Here is a 19,813-nt window from a genome sequence, read left to right as displayed (position 1 = left end):
ACTTATGGAAAGACCAGCAGTGAGCTGAGCCAAAGCCTTCATGCACCAAGTCCATTTTTATGCCCTAAGAATTCTGAGGACAGTGCCTCTGAAGAAATAGTCAACAAATATCCAAAGAAATACTTCAGACAGCAACAGTAACAATACTTTAAAACTTGCAATCATTCATGACTAACAAGAACCTTCTATTCCAACACTTTTTAAGTATCCTGCTGCTTGCCTCTCAGTGGCATTCTTTTAGAGATAGATAGATAGATAGATAGATAGATAGATAGATAGATAGATAGATAGATAGATAAAATTTTAACTCGAATTAATTCCTTTTTTCCATTTTGTAACCTATGTAGAAGTTTGCAGCCCATCCTGGAAGTTCAGTTGCAATAAGCAATATACATACACACCAATAATAATTATACATATGCTTCTGTAATACACGTTATCAAAAGTACACAATTTTAAAATCTGATGAAGTGACAGCAAGGTTAGAATGCCACCTTCTCAGGCATTTTGAAATGCTGACTTGTCTTTGAAAAGCTCCATTATGTATAACACCCATGTTTATTTATGCTGCCCTGTAAGTGTTGACTGTAATGGGATAATTAATCATATACAATCTTTTCCTTCCTACCAGATCCCCTTCTGTATCCATCCACTATGCTTTCACTCCATTCCGTTTCCTTAGCCAAATAAATATAGCTTCTAGGGAATATCTATTCCAAATAGCTTTGCCATGCTCCAAAGTCTTAATTTTCCTCATGGCTTTTACCAGCACCCTCACTACAGTATTTGAATATCCACCAAGACTACACGTGAGCTACATCTGTCTCTTGTGAACTCCCCAATGATCAAAGAGCTTTTAGACTTAAAAGCCAGGTTTTACTAGGGGAAGAAAAAAAATCCACAACCAAAATTAGAACACTAAGTGACTCCAAGGGACCAAGGAAGACAGAATAGAAATGAAAGGTGTCTTATGGGTTTCCATCCCAATGCTCCTTGTACCAAAAAGTGCATTTTTTCCTGGCTTACTTGTTTCTCCAAGTGAGAACTCTTTGTTATTGAGAATAATGTAGCTAATATTTACAGCGCCTCATGTACTATTTATGAACAATTCCAACATCTAACATGATATAGACTGACCTTTAACTAAGGTTTACATATATTCTTCTGTAACAATATAAAAAGTCTTATTTATTCAATTCTTATAAATCAACACATGCCATATCCAGTTTTCAGACCTCGGATGTTTAAAACCATTATGGAAAACTCTGAACACTTGAATCCTTTACTGCAGCCAGTCAGTCTCTCACTTCCATTCATATCTTCTCAAGCATTTATCAGAGTGGCTTTATTTATATTCAACTTTCTTTTCTATTATGATTTCTATAATTATTCCTATATATTTTGCCATTTATTAAGTCCTGTATGATTGATTTAAATGAGGCTCTGAGGTTGCAATGTAAGGCTAACCTTGGTTGACTGTCTTGTTCTTTCACGGGCTGTTTCCAGCTCATCATGTGACAGCTTGCAAAGTTTTTGAACATTCTTTTACTCGAGTCTAAAAATTAATCTTTGCATACAAATGTTACCAAAATCTGGACTCCACTCTCAGCCCCTCAGTTTCCATTTGTAAAAGGCAGAGCTATCTCCCAAAGCTGAACCCAAGGTATTCAGAGAACAATTTGTAAATGAAGAAGCTGGACATTTTTGTCATAAAATGAGAGACAAACTTTGTGAGGATTAATTTCCTCTTTTTCCACAATCTGTCTCCTCAACATTTGCAAATCATTCTTAAGCAACCCCTTCTTCCCATCATGTCAGATTTCATAGCAACATATTTCATCATCATCCTTCACCAAAATGGAACTCAGGAAAAAAAAAAAGATATTTGTTATGTCAGATTTCATAACACAGTGATGCAAATACATAAACTAAGATTTCTATTTCTAATAGTTATGCAGATTTTTCATTTCTGGAATTGCTGCAGATTTTTCATTTCTGGTATTGTTATGCTGCACAACAGCTAGCCAGATGTATATGCCAGATAAATTCAAGATAGTAATTTTAGCTGTATTAAGTGTAAACCTGACAAGGACATACTCTGCCATATGTAAAAAACTTTTCAAGGATCTCTGATTTCTAGTACGAGATATTGAAAAAACCCACCCTAAAGCCAAAAAATTTCTTGAAGCCCTTCATCTGTGGTGGCCTACTGTTAGCACAGAACTTAGAAAAAGACTGCTTGCTGATAATGCTATTTCTTCTCCAAAATATTTTCTTTTTCTCTACCAAAAAAGTTATATTTGGAAACTTTCTGCATCAAATGCTTACTAAAACAAAAAAAAACAAAAAAAAAATTTTTTTTACAGTTCCTAATTCACTGTGATGGGAGCCAAAGAAACAAGTGCAAATCTATCAGACAGAGTTTTATCACTGCCAGTGATAGTCAAAAATCAGGATGGATTTTTGTTTTAAGTGTTAGCCTTACCAAAAAAAAAAAAAAAAAAAAAAAAGAAAAAAAAACACAACTCCAAAAAATATTTTTAAGTTGTTTGGATTCCATGTAAACCTTTGATAAAATTCGAAGTAATTAGTGATATACTTCCAAATACTAATTATATTTTATTACTGCTATTTTATTTCATATTTAATAGATACTGACATGGTTATTAAAGAATGAGAAAAATAATTAAACAACATCCTTATTGTACTCTGAATTAATAAAGCTAATTCAAGCACTTGAATTATAGTTACAATGCATATATGCCAAATCAAAGATGTGTGACACTCAGTGGAACAACCCATTAACATTGACAGGAAATATCTGATAAGGCAGATACATCATTAAAATGTATTTGGTTTGTTTTCACAAGGTAGCATAAGTCTTGCAAGAGTGCTTGGTGAACTTCCAGATCTTATTAAATATTTATAATTAATCCTTACAAAGTAACATTTCACAATGTGTGTTCTAATTAAAGGGACACTGTCAGCTTGAATTTTTTTTCTAATTTGACCCATCCAAAAACTTGATATTCCTGTTCCAAGTCCCATTTAGACTGTAGATCCTACGCTTCTGCTTAAGAAGTGAGAAAACTTAGATCCCCTATGAAATTTTACAAAGATCTTTCACACCACCATGAGCACTTTATCCAAAATTACTTCTCCTCACTCTGTTCCAGCAAGCACAGACTGCTTGGGGGTTTTCTTGATGTGTGATTAGTCTCCCCTTTGCTATTGCTGTTGCTATTCTACATAATCCTTCCTTAATTTTTAGAAAGGCTATTTCCAAAAAGCATAAATGTAGCAAGGAAAACAACATGTACTCACAATGGAAATCTAACACTCAGTAAGATTGAGGGATTCATTCCTTTGATGTAACTCATTCTTTCTTAACCTCAGCTTCTTTACCTTTTTTTTTTTTCTTTTGAGATAAATAATTAATCTAGGGAATCTTTTCTCTGAGCAAGTTTTTTTTACTCATACATCATGGTTCTGTTTTTGTTAAGTTGTATGTGAACCACTTCCAAGAAAACCAAAGGCTGCATGAAATAAGTGAGAAGTGGTATCATTGAGCTCTCCTCTACATCTTTATCTAGAATACCATGACTTACAGTAACCCCATTTTGGTTCTTCCATAGCCAAGAATTATAAAACTGTTAGAATCACAAATGAATATTATAATTTTGCATTTATGGTGCTTTGGATTACATTATGGACCACTTGAATTGTTTCCTTTCAAATGAAACTAAATTGGAAGCTGGACGCCAGGATTTTGCCTACTGCATTCCACCTATTTAAATCGTCTGGAGTCCATAGGAGCAGACTAAAATTACCATGGAGTAGTACATTCACCCTACAGGGCTCTCGCTAGCTTTATTAAATGCTCACATCTTTATTAAATCTTTAATAATCAGCTTTAATAAATCTTTAATAAATTGAAATAAATTTATTAAATGCTAACAGTCTAATCTCAGATTTGCACCTAGTCTGTGGAAGTGGCATAATCTCTAAGAAGAAATCAAATCCCTGAACACGAAACTCCTAATGGTCTGTGGTGGAATGGATTTTGGTGAGGGTGGAGAGTGGAATACCTCTGTTTCCTTAACTGATGCAAATCTGCTACAGAAAGTTTCCATCTGAAAGACAGGCCTACATTAACACACACATTTACACACTCTTTCCCAGGACTGAAATCCCAGTGTTGAGGCTGTTCATAGGTGGCACAGACAGACAAAGATGAGACTCACGTTATTTCCTTCTGTATAGCTTTCCTTGACACACAGGCACCTGTATGGTATCATAGCTGTGTCACAATCATCAGCATGGCCATGGCAATTACACCTGAAAGAACAACAGGTGGTGTCAAAAGTTAAAACATGAAAACACATTATGTGCAAATATATATTACACAGTCACAAAGTCAATTTTGTGTATTACATAGTCTGGTTCTTCATTAAGAACAAATAAATTTCACCAAAGATAATGTTCTTAGGTGCAGTAAACTACGAAAGACTACTTCACTCAATATATTTTTAAGCATTAACAATTGCTTTTCAAGAAAATAAAAACCAGCATGAAGTAGAGCTACTCTTGCCTTATATGATAGAGAATGAAAATTGTATTTCAATATGTAAAATTAATATGTAAAATTGTATTAAATAAATTACAATTATTCATCAATATTAAAACTTCCCATGCGGCTCTAGTTTTTCAAGAAATCTTAACCAAGTCAGGAATAATTTTGAAGTTTAACCCATTTTATCTCTGTTAAAATGCCCATTTCTTACTAAAATAAAATCTATATATGTCTTAATTAATAGTCAATAACCATACCACTCTACCTGAAGGGCTGCTCTTTTGGAGGTGTGGCATAGCTTTGCAAACTACAGCTGAAATTATTTTACTGTTACATCATCACCAAGATAAAGCTGTTCTAGTAAATGCATCATCATAATACATCTAAATCAATAATCAAAATATATTCATAAGATAGAAAAATTTAAAGTGAACATGACTTCTAACAGGGTGCTTTCTCTCAAAATGAAAACTACCAAAATAATTTCAGGAATAGCAATACTTACAAATTTGCACCATATGCTTCTTGGAAACTATTTCATTGCCAAATTTGCATATTATTTACAAGGCATAATTAGTCCTTTCACAAGACAGCACACTTATTATATACAATAAAGTTGTCAGTCACAGATAATACAACAGTTTTACTGACAGCTACCCAATTTTGAAAGGAAAACACCAACTACAACAAAGAACAAGCTCTGCATTGACTGTTAAAATTGCCAGGTCTGGGAATCTATAGCTTGGAAGAGTTACTGAAATAAAGCACAAGCCATTGTTTCAGTCATAAGCCTTTGCTTAGAGGCATTGGTAATTCCAAGGAAAGGATTGCTTTTGACAGATGTGTAATAAGTATAACTCATTTTAAAATAAAATGTGAGCAAACAATTTTACAAAACAGTACACCAATCATTTCCAACTTCATACATTGCTTCAGACCAAATTCCTGTCTCAATCATACATGTAAAAGCAAAACAAGGTGATCAAATTTTAGGCAGGTCCTTATATGCTGTGCAGAGCTGTAACAGTCAGAGCCAGTGCTTGATGAGGGAAAAGTCACGGAACACTTACCTTCCACTGACTGTAACTTCGTTAACTCCATAGTACCTATGCCTAAAATTTACCCAAGGTTCATTAGTGTGGTACTGGCCACGGAGATGAATCCTCACTTGTGTAGCTTTTACAAATTCTTGAAGAGATGGAGTATTATAAAAATCATTGTAACCAGGTCGGTGATTTGGTTCCGGGGTAAGGACACTGAAAGTTAGATTACCACGAGAATAGGGTGTAAAGCTGTTTAAATGGAGAGGAAAAGAAATTAAACTCAAAATATTACAAATTTTACAGATTCTAGCCCCTAAAATACTGTTTCTCAGCGAGGGTCTCAACTGTAAATGGTAATTCTGTGCTTTCTGGGTAAAAACTCTTATGTCAGTGGATTCTCAGTCACCAGAATTCAAGAAGGGGAAATGTTCCCTATATGTCTATATGTCCCTATATGTTTTGTCCTAAACTACCATGTTCTTCTCCAGACCCAAAGTTTCCAATTAAAATTAAAGCCTTTAGCAGGCAACTTTAAAATATGATTAAAGTGTTATTGATACAGCGTCATCTACACACATTTTCAAAAAGTTTAACACACTGTCTTTGAGAAACACAAACTAGGCTTGAGCCACCATAAGGAAATCATTCAGACAACTACTACAATAATGAATAGCCTAAAATTGTTTGTAATATACCTGCTAAACATGTAAAAATATATAAAAACCATACAGAAACAATTGTTATATTTTGAATTTCAGAGTCACAGGACTGTATCATCTGCTCATCTGAGCAGAGTTAGAAACATATGCCACCTTCCAGCAAGTGAAGTGCAAGATAATTTAATGCAAAGCAACAGGATTGAGAGTAAAACTGCATATTTAAGCCAAGGAAGACGAAGGACAGTCTTGAGAATTCAAGTAAAAGTGAGTAAACAAGTAGATACAAACTGTAGACTTGCACAACTTGGCATGAATCATGTTATATTGTTCTATGCACTAGGCAGAGTTTAGCCTCTGAAAAGAATGTCTGCTTATTTGCACATCTACATGAGATCATTAAAAATAGGTATCCCACATTATCACCTGGAACCTGACATGCAACATTCAAAAAATGTCACTTCAAAATATGTCAGTTTTTGAAAGATGAGATTTCTAGTTAGACTAGGTCTGCTGAGTCCTGACTGCTCTTCTGTCTTCGTGAAGGATCTTTGAATTTCCTGTGCTCCCAATCCAGGTCAGTGCTTTGCAAAAATCTCAGTAGAATAAATCTGTTTCTTTGGGTGATTATGTCTTCTCTTTCTCTCCACAGAAAACGAAAATATACTTTATATTTCTTCCATTGCTGCATATACAGTATAGAACTGTAATGGAAATGTTTAGACAGGTCCAAATGGCAGATAAACAACATCATGTTGGTATGGAAGCATCAGAAGGAACAGCAGAAACACTGTAAGGCTGATGGCAACTAGATAAGCAGGTCATCACAATTTTAGGGCATCTACATGCAGTTTCTCAGGAAACCAGGAAAACAAAGGAGATTCTAAAATAAGGGTCAGCCAATATTCAGACTAAGCAAAGATTCAAGCCTCTGATAGGGGATAAAGGACAGTGAGCAACTCCTAACTTACATAAGTGGTACAGGATGGAGAAACAAAAACTTTAATCACTTTCATTTCCTAAAGGACACAAAAAAGAGTCCATTCAGTACTAGCATGTGATCACCAAAACAAGAACCATCAAGGATTTCAAAACCAAGGTCATTTGTCTTTCATGTAAACCCAGGGAATCCTGGAGAGGCCACCAGGACACTGGTGTCTAAATCCTGGACGGACAATCTGGACATGTCTTGGCACTTACAAGTTTGTGGGCATGAGAGAAAGAGAGAGAAACAAGTTTTGCTTTACAATAAAATCCTCCAGGGAACTCTGTTACGCTGCTGACATAAATTTGGAGCTTTGTTTCAACAGAAACTCCTCTTTGAGCACACAGAATATTCACCAATATATGTCTTATCATTTAAAGCTTTCTGTACATCAGCTGTACCCAAAATTTATTCATTCGTATCACTTCCTGTTATCATTTACATTTTAATTGAAAAAGAGAAACTGTGCTGCTTAGAAAACATTTATGGAAACAGTCCTTATTTAATTCCTCGGTTCTTTTTAAAATTATACAAATACCTATTTTTGGGCTGAAAGTGTATTGCACCTCACTTGGGTTATTTATCCAAAAACATTTGTCTTACTTAAGATATTTCCCTTTTCCTCTACCCTCTGCTTCAAAGATCAGCAATAAAGCTCAGATTCCTTTGCTGAAAAGTGGTGTAACTCAAATGACCTTATGCTCCTCTCCTCAGAATTCTGAACTCTTGGAGAACAAAGATGCTGACACTTGAAAAGTCTTAGAAAGGTAGCAAAAGTGGAAAAAAAAAAAAAGCAGCAAAGTGCCTACAGCACCTGGTAATGTATTTTCTCACCGATTTCCAGCCAAGTACTAAACAAGCCTAACACTGACTGGCATCTGAACTCAGGAAAGAGATAATGCAGTTGAATATATGTAGTGGTATAAGTTGAATTTTATGTATGTGTGTATGGACTATGGTAACATATTAACTACTATATATGTTATAAACTATATTTATGAAACATATATTTTATACATTATATAGCTTTAAATTTTCACACGTTAATTGACAGTAAAAGGGCTTGCAACATATTTCTAAATGGTAATAATCCTCCTTGCGCCTCTTCCCACAGTTTTATATTGCTTCTTGCTTAGCAAGATGAGAAAGATTGAAGATTCCATTTTCAGCCCATTTCTTACATGCGTTGCATAACACTAGCAGGGTTGAATGACTGGCCTTTGTACTTCAGTCTAGCCTCTTTCCTAAGCTTCAGATCAAGTTTCCCTCCCAGAGACCAGAAGGTAGACTTTCACATTCACTACATAGTTTAGAACAATGTTGTATCAGTACCTTCCTCCATTTATCCTCTCAGTGTTCTGCAATTCTACTGGCAATAGCCATCAAGACCTTAACACATATAATTTTGAAATTCCACCTCAAAAAATTACAGAGGAATCAATTGGCTCACACTCACAAATGACTAAAATCTGATAAAAAATGACAGAAGACTTTTTGGCAATCTTGAGCTGAAAGGTCATGTTTAGGGTCATTTATGCATTCAGGAGTCCACAACAAATGAGTGTATCAAATTAAAAGATTCTATCTCATTGCGACATAGCAATGAACAGTGTCAGGATGTTACCTGTTCCAAGCACCTGTATCATGCAGATAATACCCACTCATACCTAGGCAGCTGGAGACAGTTGACAGAGTCTGGTTTTTCCAGAGATCCATTGTTCTCCATTTCAAAAATACTGCAATTCCTAGCAAAATATTGCCAGTCTTCCCATTCTAGATCATCTCTTTTTCTCCTTTCAATTTTTATTCCTTCAGGGTGTGGGCTAAAGAACTGCAGTATAATATAGAATACCTACAAGAAGATAACAAATTGATGAACTGATATTAATAACTAAGTTGTAAAACAATGAGAATTTAAACCTTTTTTTTAATGTAACTATACAGTCTGTTTTACCACTCACAGACAGAAGCAGCCATATTTCACCCCAAATATTCCCAACAAAAGCCAAAGAGAACCTTTTTTGTTGAACAAGCTCTTTGATCTCTCAGACACTATCACACAATTACTGAACTATTCCATCAGAACTTCACTTTTTCTCAAAGACTGTTGGAAAATGCACTGCAAAGTCAGGTCCACGATTTGTTACAGCAATGTTAACTTGGTAAAAATGAAAGCTGAAACTCTGTCATTTGACAAGTTGTCTGATAGCAGATAAGGTTGGTTTTGTTTTTTTTAATTCTCCATATTTTTAGCTCAGATTCTCATCAAACACTTGTATTGTTTCCAAGAGCACTTCCCTCAGCACACTGCTTAAGCAGAAGTGTGTGTATCAAATAAGCAAAAGCCAAGAATTTCACATACATTTGAAATCACTTTTAACTAAATGACTAATGTTTACATATGTAGCCAAAACCTGTCATCTCATTCTTTCCCTACTCAACATTAATAAAAAAAAAAAAAAAAAAAAGCCAGCAAGAATATACTGAAATTTGGTGAATACTCTATTGTGAATGCAGCCCCACTTCTGATATATGTCCCTCTTTCCAAGACATCTTGACATTCTTCAACAGCCTAGAGGAGGGTTAGGAGCAATATGGCCTCTTCAATAACTATACCTGCTTATCATTTTCTCTTTTCATGCTCCTTGGGAGGCTAATCTATCACCTCCAGAACATCTACAAATAGGAACACCCTCTAATATATCAATGGGCTTTTGATACATTAAATTTCATTTTTCTGCAGTCAGTTTTCTACCAGCAAATATGAAACAAGCACCTTAAGTTTTAATAGAAATTAAAATTAAAGTTTAAATTTACAAAAGTGGAGTTAAAAGACAACAATCAGTTTCTAAATATTGGTGCCTTCACACAGGATATCTACTCTTGCATATTCACTCTAGATTACAGCTTATTAAAACAGGCACATCAAAAGAGAATGTCAAGAACCACAATGCATTCTGTTGCCTTTTGCACTGTTATATGCCAATAAAGGAAACCTTCTTCCTGGTCCTCTAAGGATAACATTTTAAAGCATAAGGTTTGAATATGCTCAAAACTGCAACGTAATATCTACAAAAATCTTTTCTTAGTTTTGTTTTAATAAAGGACAAATGGCATCTTCCCATTACCTGATACTGTCCATTTTGTAAATCTAATGTGATTGAAACACCACGATCCAGACCTGCAGTATTAGCAAACACAGATGAAATCCAGGTGGTCCCAATGTCATTATCATTGATGTAGTAGAGAGGATGGGCTTCTGCATCCAGCCTCAGCACCCTGTCATTAGTGGTATCATCTGCACCATTAGGGATGCAGTACCTCTGTATCAAAGGGTGTACTCGGGGATGACTTCCAGGACAGCGGCACTCAGACTGGGTATGAAGATGAGGGAATTTTCCAGAGAATACTTCCAAAATATCTCTGTCACAGCATAGAGAATAGTAATTATATACATGACAAAAAGAATATCACTTTGTACATCTAGGCTCATAGATAAAATTCAGTCTAGAATATAGTAGAAGCCCTAAACTCCTGATTTAAGCTCAAAAAAATGGGGAACTCAGCCCGGAGCGAAGCCTCCCCCCAAGGCCTCTACATTATCAATGGTAACAATAATCATCTTCAAAAATATCTGTGAAGAACCACTCTGGAGTTCCTTTCATTGCTCCACATATATGGAGTTCTTCAGACACAGGACAGCAAGGGAAATAAGTTCTTTGGTGGGATGTCTAAAGCTAGATAGGATGAATCCTGCCATAGATGCAAGGAGAAAAACTCCTAACTTTTTATCCTGTCTGACCCCAATCAGCAGTCTGGATCCTGCTCTTAAACACACATAGTATCAATATACTGCCTGTAACCACAGTAAAGTTCAATGTTTGCACTCAAATCCTCCCAAAAGACCAGCTTGAACAATATCATATTATACCTTAGGAAACCTGGATTGAAATATTTCCACTTTTAGCTAATTTTAATAAAAATGCCCACTTTTTAAACTGCAATCTACCAAGTCATGTCAAATCACTGAGATACTTCAATCCCCTCCGCCATCAGCAACTGAAATGGATATGAAGGTAGGTAGGCAGGCAGGCAAGCAAGCAGATATATGGATGACATGGACAATTCTTTATCTGCTCATTGCTGGTATAAAGGAAGGGTTTTCTGAGTCTAGAAGAGACTGAATTTTTAAATTTAAACCTTGTTACTTTTCTCATTTTCCTACTTTATCAATAAGAACATAATTCTGTGTGCTTATTAAGCAAAAAAATACTTGTTAGCTGCCACTACAACTTCCACAGAACCCATAGTTACAGGACTATTTACATGTCCATAGCCTTAAATTAATTGGTATGTAGGCAAGACTTTTCTTCCCAGTTTATCCCAGACAAATATTTTGAACCAAGTTATTTGTGAATATAAAACTAAATCTAAAAAGACATCAGTAGGTGAAAAGAGTCCGTAATTTTCAATTGTTAAGCTTTATTCATTTCACTGACCTAAATTGTAGTTCAAAAGATTTGACAAGCATTGCTCTGAGAAATACAACTAGCGTGATTTTCATAAAACTTGGAATTCAGATTCACATTAATACTTCCAATTCACAGGAGCTCAGCTCATCATAATGTCCTGCAGACAGCTGAGCTCCGAGGAAAACTGCTCTACATCTTATTGAAAGACTATCATTAAGTAGCCTGAAGGTCTGCAGTCCCGAGTGTCATTGTGTGCAGCCTCCCCAGAAGCACCACACAGACAAATAGGACCTGACTACTTCTGGCCAGCCTGAAATGACTGGATTAATCCAGCATGAGCTGGATAACAAAGGTAACATCTCTTTGTAATGTGCTAGGAAGGGAGGCTGGAGGGCAGCAGAAATTGCAGTGGCAACACTAATTTGGCCTTAGGAATAGAGGAAGTCAAAGCAATTGCCCAGGGCTCTGTGGGTTGAGGAGCTAAGTCATTGGTGGCTTATGGTGACAATCTCATCTGGAGAGCAAGGGACAATGGCACCTTGGGGCAGGGGAGCACCAAGAATACCCAGCTCGGATACCATGGGAAAGTAAAACCAGAGGAAAGCAACAGCTAAGCACAGGGAGCCAATCACGAAGCCAGCATGCTCATCACTTTTGGAAAGCCTGTCCTCCTCATCTGCATCACTGGTATCTGAGTGGCCAAAACCACACCAGTCTGCTGTGCTCCCTTCTTTGCCCTACAGCTCACACGGAGGCAGCTCGGAGGAAGTTTAGCAAGTCTTATCCACCAGGACTAAGCTTATCAGCACACACTATTATGACAGAATTATGATGAGCAGGTAACACCTAGACAGTTTATAAGCATTGAAATCTAGCAACTGGATCTACTCTCTGCAGAATACATTCTAAGTCAGGTTGTAGCAAGGACAACAAATAAGAGCACATATTTATCACAGTGTTTTGTTTCACTACATATATACTACATACATCACTACATACATCAAGCCTATTTATACAACTGTTCAAAATTGTTAAATTTATTTTAACTTAAGATTTTTTTTTTATTAGAGGTAATCTTTGAAATGAGGCTCAGGAAACTACATCATAAGAATCATAAGCAATTATCTATAGGAAACATCTGAAAAGTGCTACACTTGGGAAATAAGCATATCGTTATCTACACTTCCTTCTCAACATACTCTTATTTTGTTACAAAAATAAAAGTTATTTACCTGTTTGTAAGTGCCACTGGGTAAAATCGAAAATCTTGCATTCTTCCAACAAATTGCTCTAAACCTAAGGAAATATACTATAGATAATCTACTGAGCAGAAGGCAGCTTTGCACTGCATGAGAGCACCTTTGATTCAGCACTCAGAAATCTCTCTTGCACAATTACCCCTCCTGAATGAAACCATCTTGGACCTGGACAAAACTATAGAGGGCAGTGACTTAATTTTTTTGATAAAAAAGAATGATTTATAATAACTTTATAAGAACATTTTGTACCTATCTCTTTTCTGATTAGAGAGGTGGCACAGGGATCGGGTCATTAGACAGAAGTAATGAGCCAATCCATGTGCCACCTCTAATTAGAGAAGAGATACAGTAGGTACAACTGTACCTATCAATTTATACAATAAAGATAAAAAGCATTTTAAAATATTCCTTTCTTTTACATGATTATTAGCTATCCAGCATTCAGAATCAAAACCACAACAAAATACATTTCCAAACACAACCTTTAAGAAATGGGGCACAGAATACTCTCCTGCCCAAAGTCACAATAAATCTGTTTATGTGACATATATTTAGAAGTTATCTTCAAATTATGCATGTTCCTGAAGAGCAATAACCAGTGTTCTTACACCTGCAGAGCCAAAAATTAGTGAAAAGCAACAAAACATCCCCCAGTGTTCTTCAGTGATCATGTCATGATATAGTACATATACAACTCTAGAGGCAGACGAAGAGTAAAACTCAGGCATTACTAGGGGCTGATTCTCATTCTGCCATGGTTTACATGAGTATTGATAGAACTGAAGAACACAGCCAGCCAGAAACCTTCGGCTCTGTTCCTGACTCTGCAGAGAGAAGAGTGTAGTCCAGTGGCCATGCACAATTCCATTCTGAAACAGTTCCCTATATTTACTCAGCAAAACTATGGGCAGAAATTACTGGAATAAGTCACTTTACATACATGTTTTAGAGAATTCAGGAAAATCTACCTATATGCACAAAGGAACAGATAGGTGTTTGGTAGATGATCATAATTTGTCTTTCTGCAAATCTTTTCAGAAAGCTGATTGAACAATAGGAATTCTCTTCTGTAGTAAGGTATTACTTCTCAGCATACAGATAACTTAAAATCACTCACACGTTTCTTTTAACCACATCATGCATGTTTTATTTTGACTATTCCAGTGCATTCCACTAAAATACTACAAGATTTACCTGTGAAGCTTTGTCCAATTTGCAGAGTACCATCAGCATCAGTATCTGCAACTGTTCCCATAAGAGTCCTTGAATCAAAAGGTGTGCTATCGTCTTCCCAACCATTCAAGAAGAAACTAATTCGGCTGTGATGCACCTATAGAATCAATGTAAAGGGGCAAACACATGCTTTATCATGCAATCACTTCGATTTCTCCACATTTTTTGTCTATCACTGATTAATTGATAATATTACCTCAGGCTATTTCCTGTGTGTCTTTATTTTTGACACCTACTGAAAGCAGTTACCTCTTTTTCATTAATAGATCACCACTCTCATGCAGAGAGTATAAAATTTCCACATGGGTTAAATCAAAGAAGGAACTACAACACAGGGATCCCGTGGAGATGGAGGAGAAGAGAGCAAAAGAAGTGTGGGTGTGTTTCACAAGGCACAAGGCTGGTTACAGCTCCATCACCACTTCGGGCTTATAGCTGTCACAGCTCTTCTCATACATCACTTCAAACAGGCCTCAAGGGGCTGCACACCATGCTCAGGATAACCAAACACAGGCCTCTAACACCCCCCAAAACACCTCCCAACCCCAGCATGCTTCTTCCTATAAGGGCTGAAGGGAACAGTATAGGAACTGCCTACATTGGCTTTACACCCACTGGGTAATTCCCCTTCATCAAGGGAACCCTTGGCCAGGAATATGCACTCAGCCAGCACCCCAGGGTACTGTTTTCTGCAAGTGCTCCCTTTCCTGCCAATTCATTTTAAATCTGAGCTAACATTCACAGAAATACTTTATGGCATTCTCCCAGCTCCACAAAGTCACAAGATGCTGAGCTTTTACAAAGGTGGGGGTTTTCTTACACTAGAAATGCTTGGATTTAAGTTATCCAAAATTAGGAAAAGTTTAATAATATGAGAGTGTCTTTCAGCCTTACATTACATTAAATTCAATACTTTCATTCAAAAAATCCAGGCCCACACAAAATGAAAACCAGAAGTATTGTGTCCAGGTTCCCAATAATGAAGTTATTATAGAAACTAAGTTTGACTTAGAAAATTTTAATTTCAGAAAGTTTATTTGCAAAAAAACATTTAAATTAGTTGAGTTTTAGCAATGTTTAGCTTGCATAAAGCTTTTTTCATGTGAGAACTTGGTAGCATTAACATTTTGAAACACCATTTTGCTGCTGCCAATTTACAGAGCATTATTTTAATTTTGCAGATATGGATGCCTGATGAATCATGTCTATCAAGGCCAATAAAACTAGAGCACTTTAGCTCATCTTGACAGTCACGTCAATCAAAAGAAAATAAACCTGGAATTATTGCTTCCATAAGAACAATACCTATGTGAGGACATAGAAGGTTTACAATCCAGAATAATTTGTTACAAAAAAAGGAAAGACAGAACTTATTTACCAGTTTACAAAATACCAGCTTGAAAACCACAATATAAGCAAACACAATACTACTCTGACAATAAAATCTTTCAAATTTCAGACCAAGATAAATGGACACAATTATCTATAAATCTGAGCTCAGATGATCAGCATCAGTGCCTTGGGCAACATGAGTCTATCAGCATTTTAAGAAAGAAAACATGAAATAAGATGGAGGGGTTTGTTTGGCCTTTTTTTTTCCTTTTTTTGGCTTCACACAAGATTGTACAAATGAATTTTTCCTCCTTAAACTGTACTTTCAAACATACACATGCATGCTGAGCTTTATTGCCATTTCCAGATTCAGTCAATATTTCCCAAATTTAGACAGGAATATTTATTGCCCTTCCACTGATGGAAATTTGAAGGCTATTATCATAATTACTAAGCCTTGAGATTTGTTCAAAAAGTTATTGCATATGAGTTTCACCGCTCAAAATACATCTCTCCATTTTAAATTATCTTTTGTGTTGACACATCAATGACCTAAATACAACATTTTCTTTATTTAATTTTAATACAAAGCCCTCTAAACATCTGATGCCCTATTTGCAAGAGCCTAAGTATACGTATATATTGTGGTTACATTGCATTTTTTTTCTGCATCACATTTTTTACAGCCTGTTACTGTCATTTGGTGTTTGACTGTTATCATCATAAAAGATACAGGCTTTTCTACTTTGTTATTTGTAGCATTATCTCATGTTTTACAACATCTTTGCACAACATGCCTGCACATGAAATATAACTAGTGAAAAGTTCTCAGTGGTATTAATGCATAAAAAAGAATGTGGTTCCATCTCTACTGTCTTTACCCAGCCAAAAGCTGATGAACAGCCAATTTTCCTTTATCACATTAGCACAGCCATGAGGGAAACACATTTGTTCTAGTCAGCTACACTAAAGATACTATTACCAATCTAACATATACATGTTTTATATCAGCAGTATTCTCAGAGTATGAGGGAGCCAACAATATATTAACACTAGCATGACAGTTTATTTAAGAAAAGAAAATTGTCTCTGTAGAGGGACAGAAGTTAGAAATGTATGGCTAAAGCTCAGTGTCACTGGTCTAATAAAGGTAATAATTCTTAAGCTTTCTTTATAGCAGGTAACACTCCTGTGGCAGCTCTGTCATATCACTCAAATAAAAATGTTGTCTTTTACAAGTTTAAGAGTACCTTTATTTTTAGTCAGATATGAAGCATGTTTCTGCTTTCCTGTTTCCACTGTAAAACATTTGTAAAGGAAATTCAGAAATGAGCACGTTCACTCCCATCAGCTTCTGGAAAACTTACTGTCTCAGGCACAGCTTTATAGGACCTAATTCTCCCTCCATCTGTGGCAAGTAGAGTGCCCACCTCCTTGCACCCCATAGGAAAATCAGGGGGTCTATTTATGACTTGAGAGCGACAGAATTGGGCCCTAAGTGACCAGGTATTTTTACTTGTTGAAAATAGGTGACTAATGACAATTTTAAATCTCCCTCCCCCCTCCCCCACCACCAATCTCTTTGTATTAAATAGGATTTAGAATAGTTGGGTTTAATATAGCACATCCCCAAGGTAGCCCTAAGCACTTTACAATGCTGAATTGGATATCAGTAGTGCAGTGACTGTGTAAGGCAAAGGCAGCAGTCATTATGCATTTGGCAGTAGCTCAATGTAATGATCCCCCTGCTGGTTATTAAAGGGGGTATGAATATCTGACATGGGAGGAAAATGTAGGAGGGAAACCATGTGTGGTATAAAAAATCCCAGCGGCTCTCCACTGTGGGAGGAGAGGAGGTCTCAAAGTTTGGTGTCAGTTTAGACTAAGCTAAATAAGAAGAAAGGCTGGCACCAAAAGGGCAGTTTGATGTACTTATTTAAGGTCTCCTGACCGTTAGCATTAAATTCCATACAATAACACAGAACGAAAAGAACATCTTCCCTCCTAACTAGGACAACAGGATTATTCCCCAGTTGTCCTTATTAATAATGTTCAATAGGAATTTGCCCCAAGAGAGCAACAGGAGATAGGTAGGAAATGTTGGCTTTGTGGTTGTGCAGAGTACAGAACCAGAAGCATGGGACATCAGCACTCTAATCCCGGCTCTGCAACCACCTCACGCTCCTGTGCTTTCCCATCTGTCAGATACAGCAAATCACCTCTCAAGGAGGTGGCAAGGATTAGTTACTAAGGATCCATTCGCTACACTGGCATCTGACAACATCAAACCTAACATCAACTCCAAGCAATGGAAAATTAATATGATGGTGAACTGAGGTGGTGAAAAATACTAACACTCTTTCCTCTAACAGCATTCTTGGTATGATCTGGGAGAGTTTTAAAGATGAGAGATACTGGGCCAAAGACCTGTGAGGCAAGTTTCTTCAGTGTATCCCAAATTAGGCTTATGGTTCTCCAGCACAAGCAAATTGTGCATCAGAGACAGCAATACCAAGTAAAAGCACTTCCTAGCAAGGAAAGCTTCCCTGCCCTATGGGTCACAGTACTGCAGAATCACAAAATAAAGATTGGGTAAGGTTGGAAGAGACCACAGTGGATCATGTGGTCCAACCTCCCTGTTCAAGCAGGGTCATTCCCAGGATTGTGTCCATGTTATTGTTAATAAAATTAGATAGGTACAGGAAATATATTGCAATTTTATTTTCTTACCTAAAGATCTGTGCTCTTCAGATCCTACCCATGAAAACACAATGAAATTTAACACGAATTTTGCCACTTGGTTTAGATCAGTTAGAACTGTCACGCAAACAAAAGCCAGTATTTTCATGTATTAAGTGCTAATGGAACTGCTAACTTCCACTATATTGTAGTAATCGCAAAAAAGAAACATTACAAACAAGTACTCCACTTACTTCAGAGCAGTTGCACTGGCTAAATGGCAAGAAGCAGAAGCTCCTTGACTGAAGAATACTGTGGGTTCTTTCTTTCTCCTTTTTTTATAAGCCTTGTATTGTACTTATAGGTATAATGCACATTGGAATACCAACATATAAATTAAAAAATAATGCAACAGTCACAGGTAAAAAGTAGAATAGGTATTGTAAAAATATGTAACAGTGCAATAAAAATTAACAATATGCTTTTTTCAAAAAAACAAAAAGCCTAATATTCCTCATTATCAACACAGAGGCAGAAGAGATTTCTATATCAAGTAGAAGACAGTTATATTGACTCCACTTTTTTGAACTACAATGACCCTTTTGAAGCTGAAGCCAGTTTGGGAGAATTCTGAGACCACAAACTACTGAGTTTTGACTGTCACACAATAACACATTTATTACCTTGCAATGTATATGTGTGATATCTGGCCCACTTAAGCAACATACGCTTTTCCTTCACACGCATTAATCATCCTGTCATCAAAATGTCCTCTTACATATATGTATAAAGGCAACTGAGACAATTTTAGTCTCTTCCATGTGGAATTGAATTGCACCATTTCAGCCAAAATCAATAAAGTTAACTGAACCTTTCTTTAGTGAACACTATGATCTTTTCACATTAGTAGGATTTTTCCATTAGAAGTCATTCCTAATATTAATACTACCCATATACCTCATAGAAAATGATTTCTAATAAATAAGATAGGAAGGAGATAAAAAAGAAAAGAATCCTTTATGTTCCATTAAAAAAAAATCCCTAGAATCCCTAAATGCATCACAGCACAGCTAAAGATCACTAACCAGAGATCAAAGCTTCACTGCACTAAATGACACACAACCAACAGATGAACAGTAGTCTCCCAAATATTTTAATTTGTAAAAGTATATGCTTCAAAGACACCTGTTTTTCAGTTAGTATAACCCTCTCCTTTATTTTATCTTTCCTATTCCAATATTCATTGGCATGGGAAAGATTTATTAAAATATTACAGATAAATTAAAGGGAGTTATTTCAAGGCAACAGTAATCTCTTCCACTGGTTGAATATACATTTTTTACTCTTATTCATCATAGCTTCCAGTAACCATAAAGTACAATTTAATCTCAACATTTCCTTTCATCATCTTTTGTTCTAATAACTAGATCACAGTGTCTGGCAAGACAGATTAATAAACCAGAAGGATTGCTTCCCAGATTTGCAGGCCATAAATGAGGAGTTCCACAACAGAGGAAACTCTGGCACCAAAAATGAAAGGAATAAAAAAAAAATCTTTTCCAATCATTTAAGCCAAATGAT

At 36.1% G+C, this 19,813-nt stretch overlaps 1 protein-coding gene across 8 annotated transcripts in view; it reads right to left on the bottom strand.

Moving 5' to 3' along the window:
• USH2A (usherin) overlaps nucleotides 1–19,813 on the bottom strand; it is a 368,811-nt gene that overhangs the window by 323,133 nt on the left and 25,865 nt on the right. For all 8 annotated transcript variants that reach the window (XR_015802194.1, XM_088161172.1, XM_088161173.1 and 5 more), the window contains exons 4-9: nucleotides 14,183–14,318; nucleotides 12,962–13,025; nucleotides 10,386–10,680; nucleotides 8,925–9,109; nucleotides 5,644–5,865; nucleotides 4,245–4,338 (exon numbers count right to left, since the gene is read on the bottom strand). Coding sequence is in view for 7 of the 8 variants with exons in the window: in XM_088161172.1 (XP_088017298.1) it covers nucleotides 4,245–4,338; nucleotides 5,644–5,865; nucleotides 8,925–9,109; nucleotides 10,386–10,680; nucleotides 12,962–13,025; nucleotides 14,183–14,318 (996 nt within the window). In the remaining variant the exon portion in view is untranslated. The remainder of the gene's footprint in view (nucleotides 1–4,244; nucleotides 4,339–5,643; nucleotides 5,866–8,924; nucleotides 9,110–10,385; nucleotides 10,681–12,961; nucleotides 13,026–14,182; nucleotides 14,319–19,813) is intronic.

This window comes from Sturnus vulgaris, chromosome 3 (assembly GCF_052056855.1).
Source record: "Sturnus vulgaris isolate bStuVul1 chromosome 3, bStuVul1.hap1, whole genome shotgun sequence".
Taxonomy (NCBI): domain Eukaryota; kingdom Metazoa; phylum Chordata; class Aves; order Passeriformes; family Sturnidae; genus Sturnus; species Sturnus vulgaris.
Note: the sequence above shows the minus strand (reverse complement) of the source record. Positions and strands in the feature narration are given on the sequence as shown.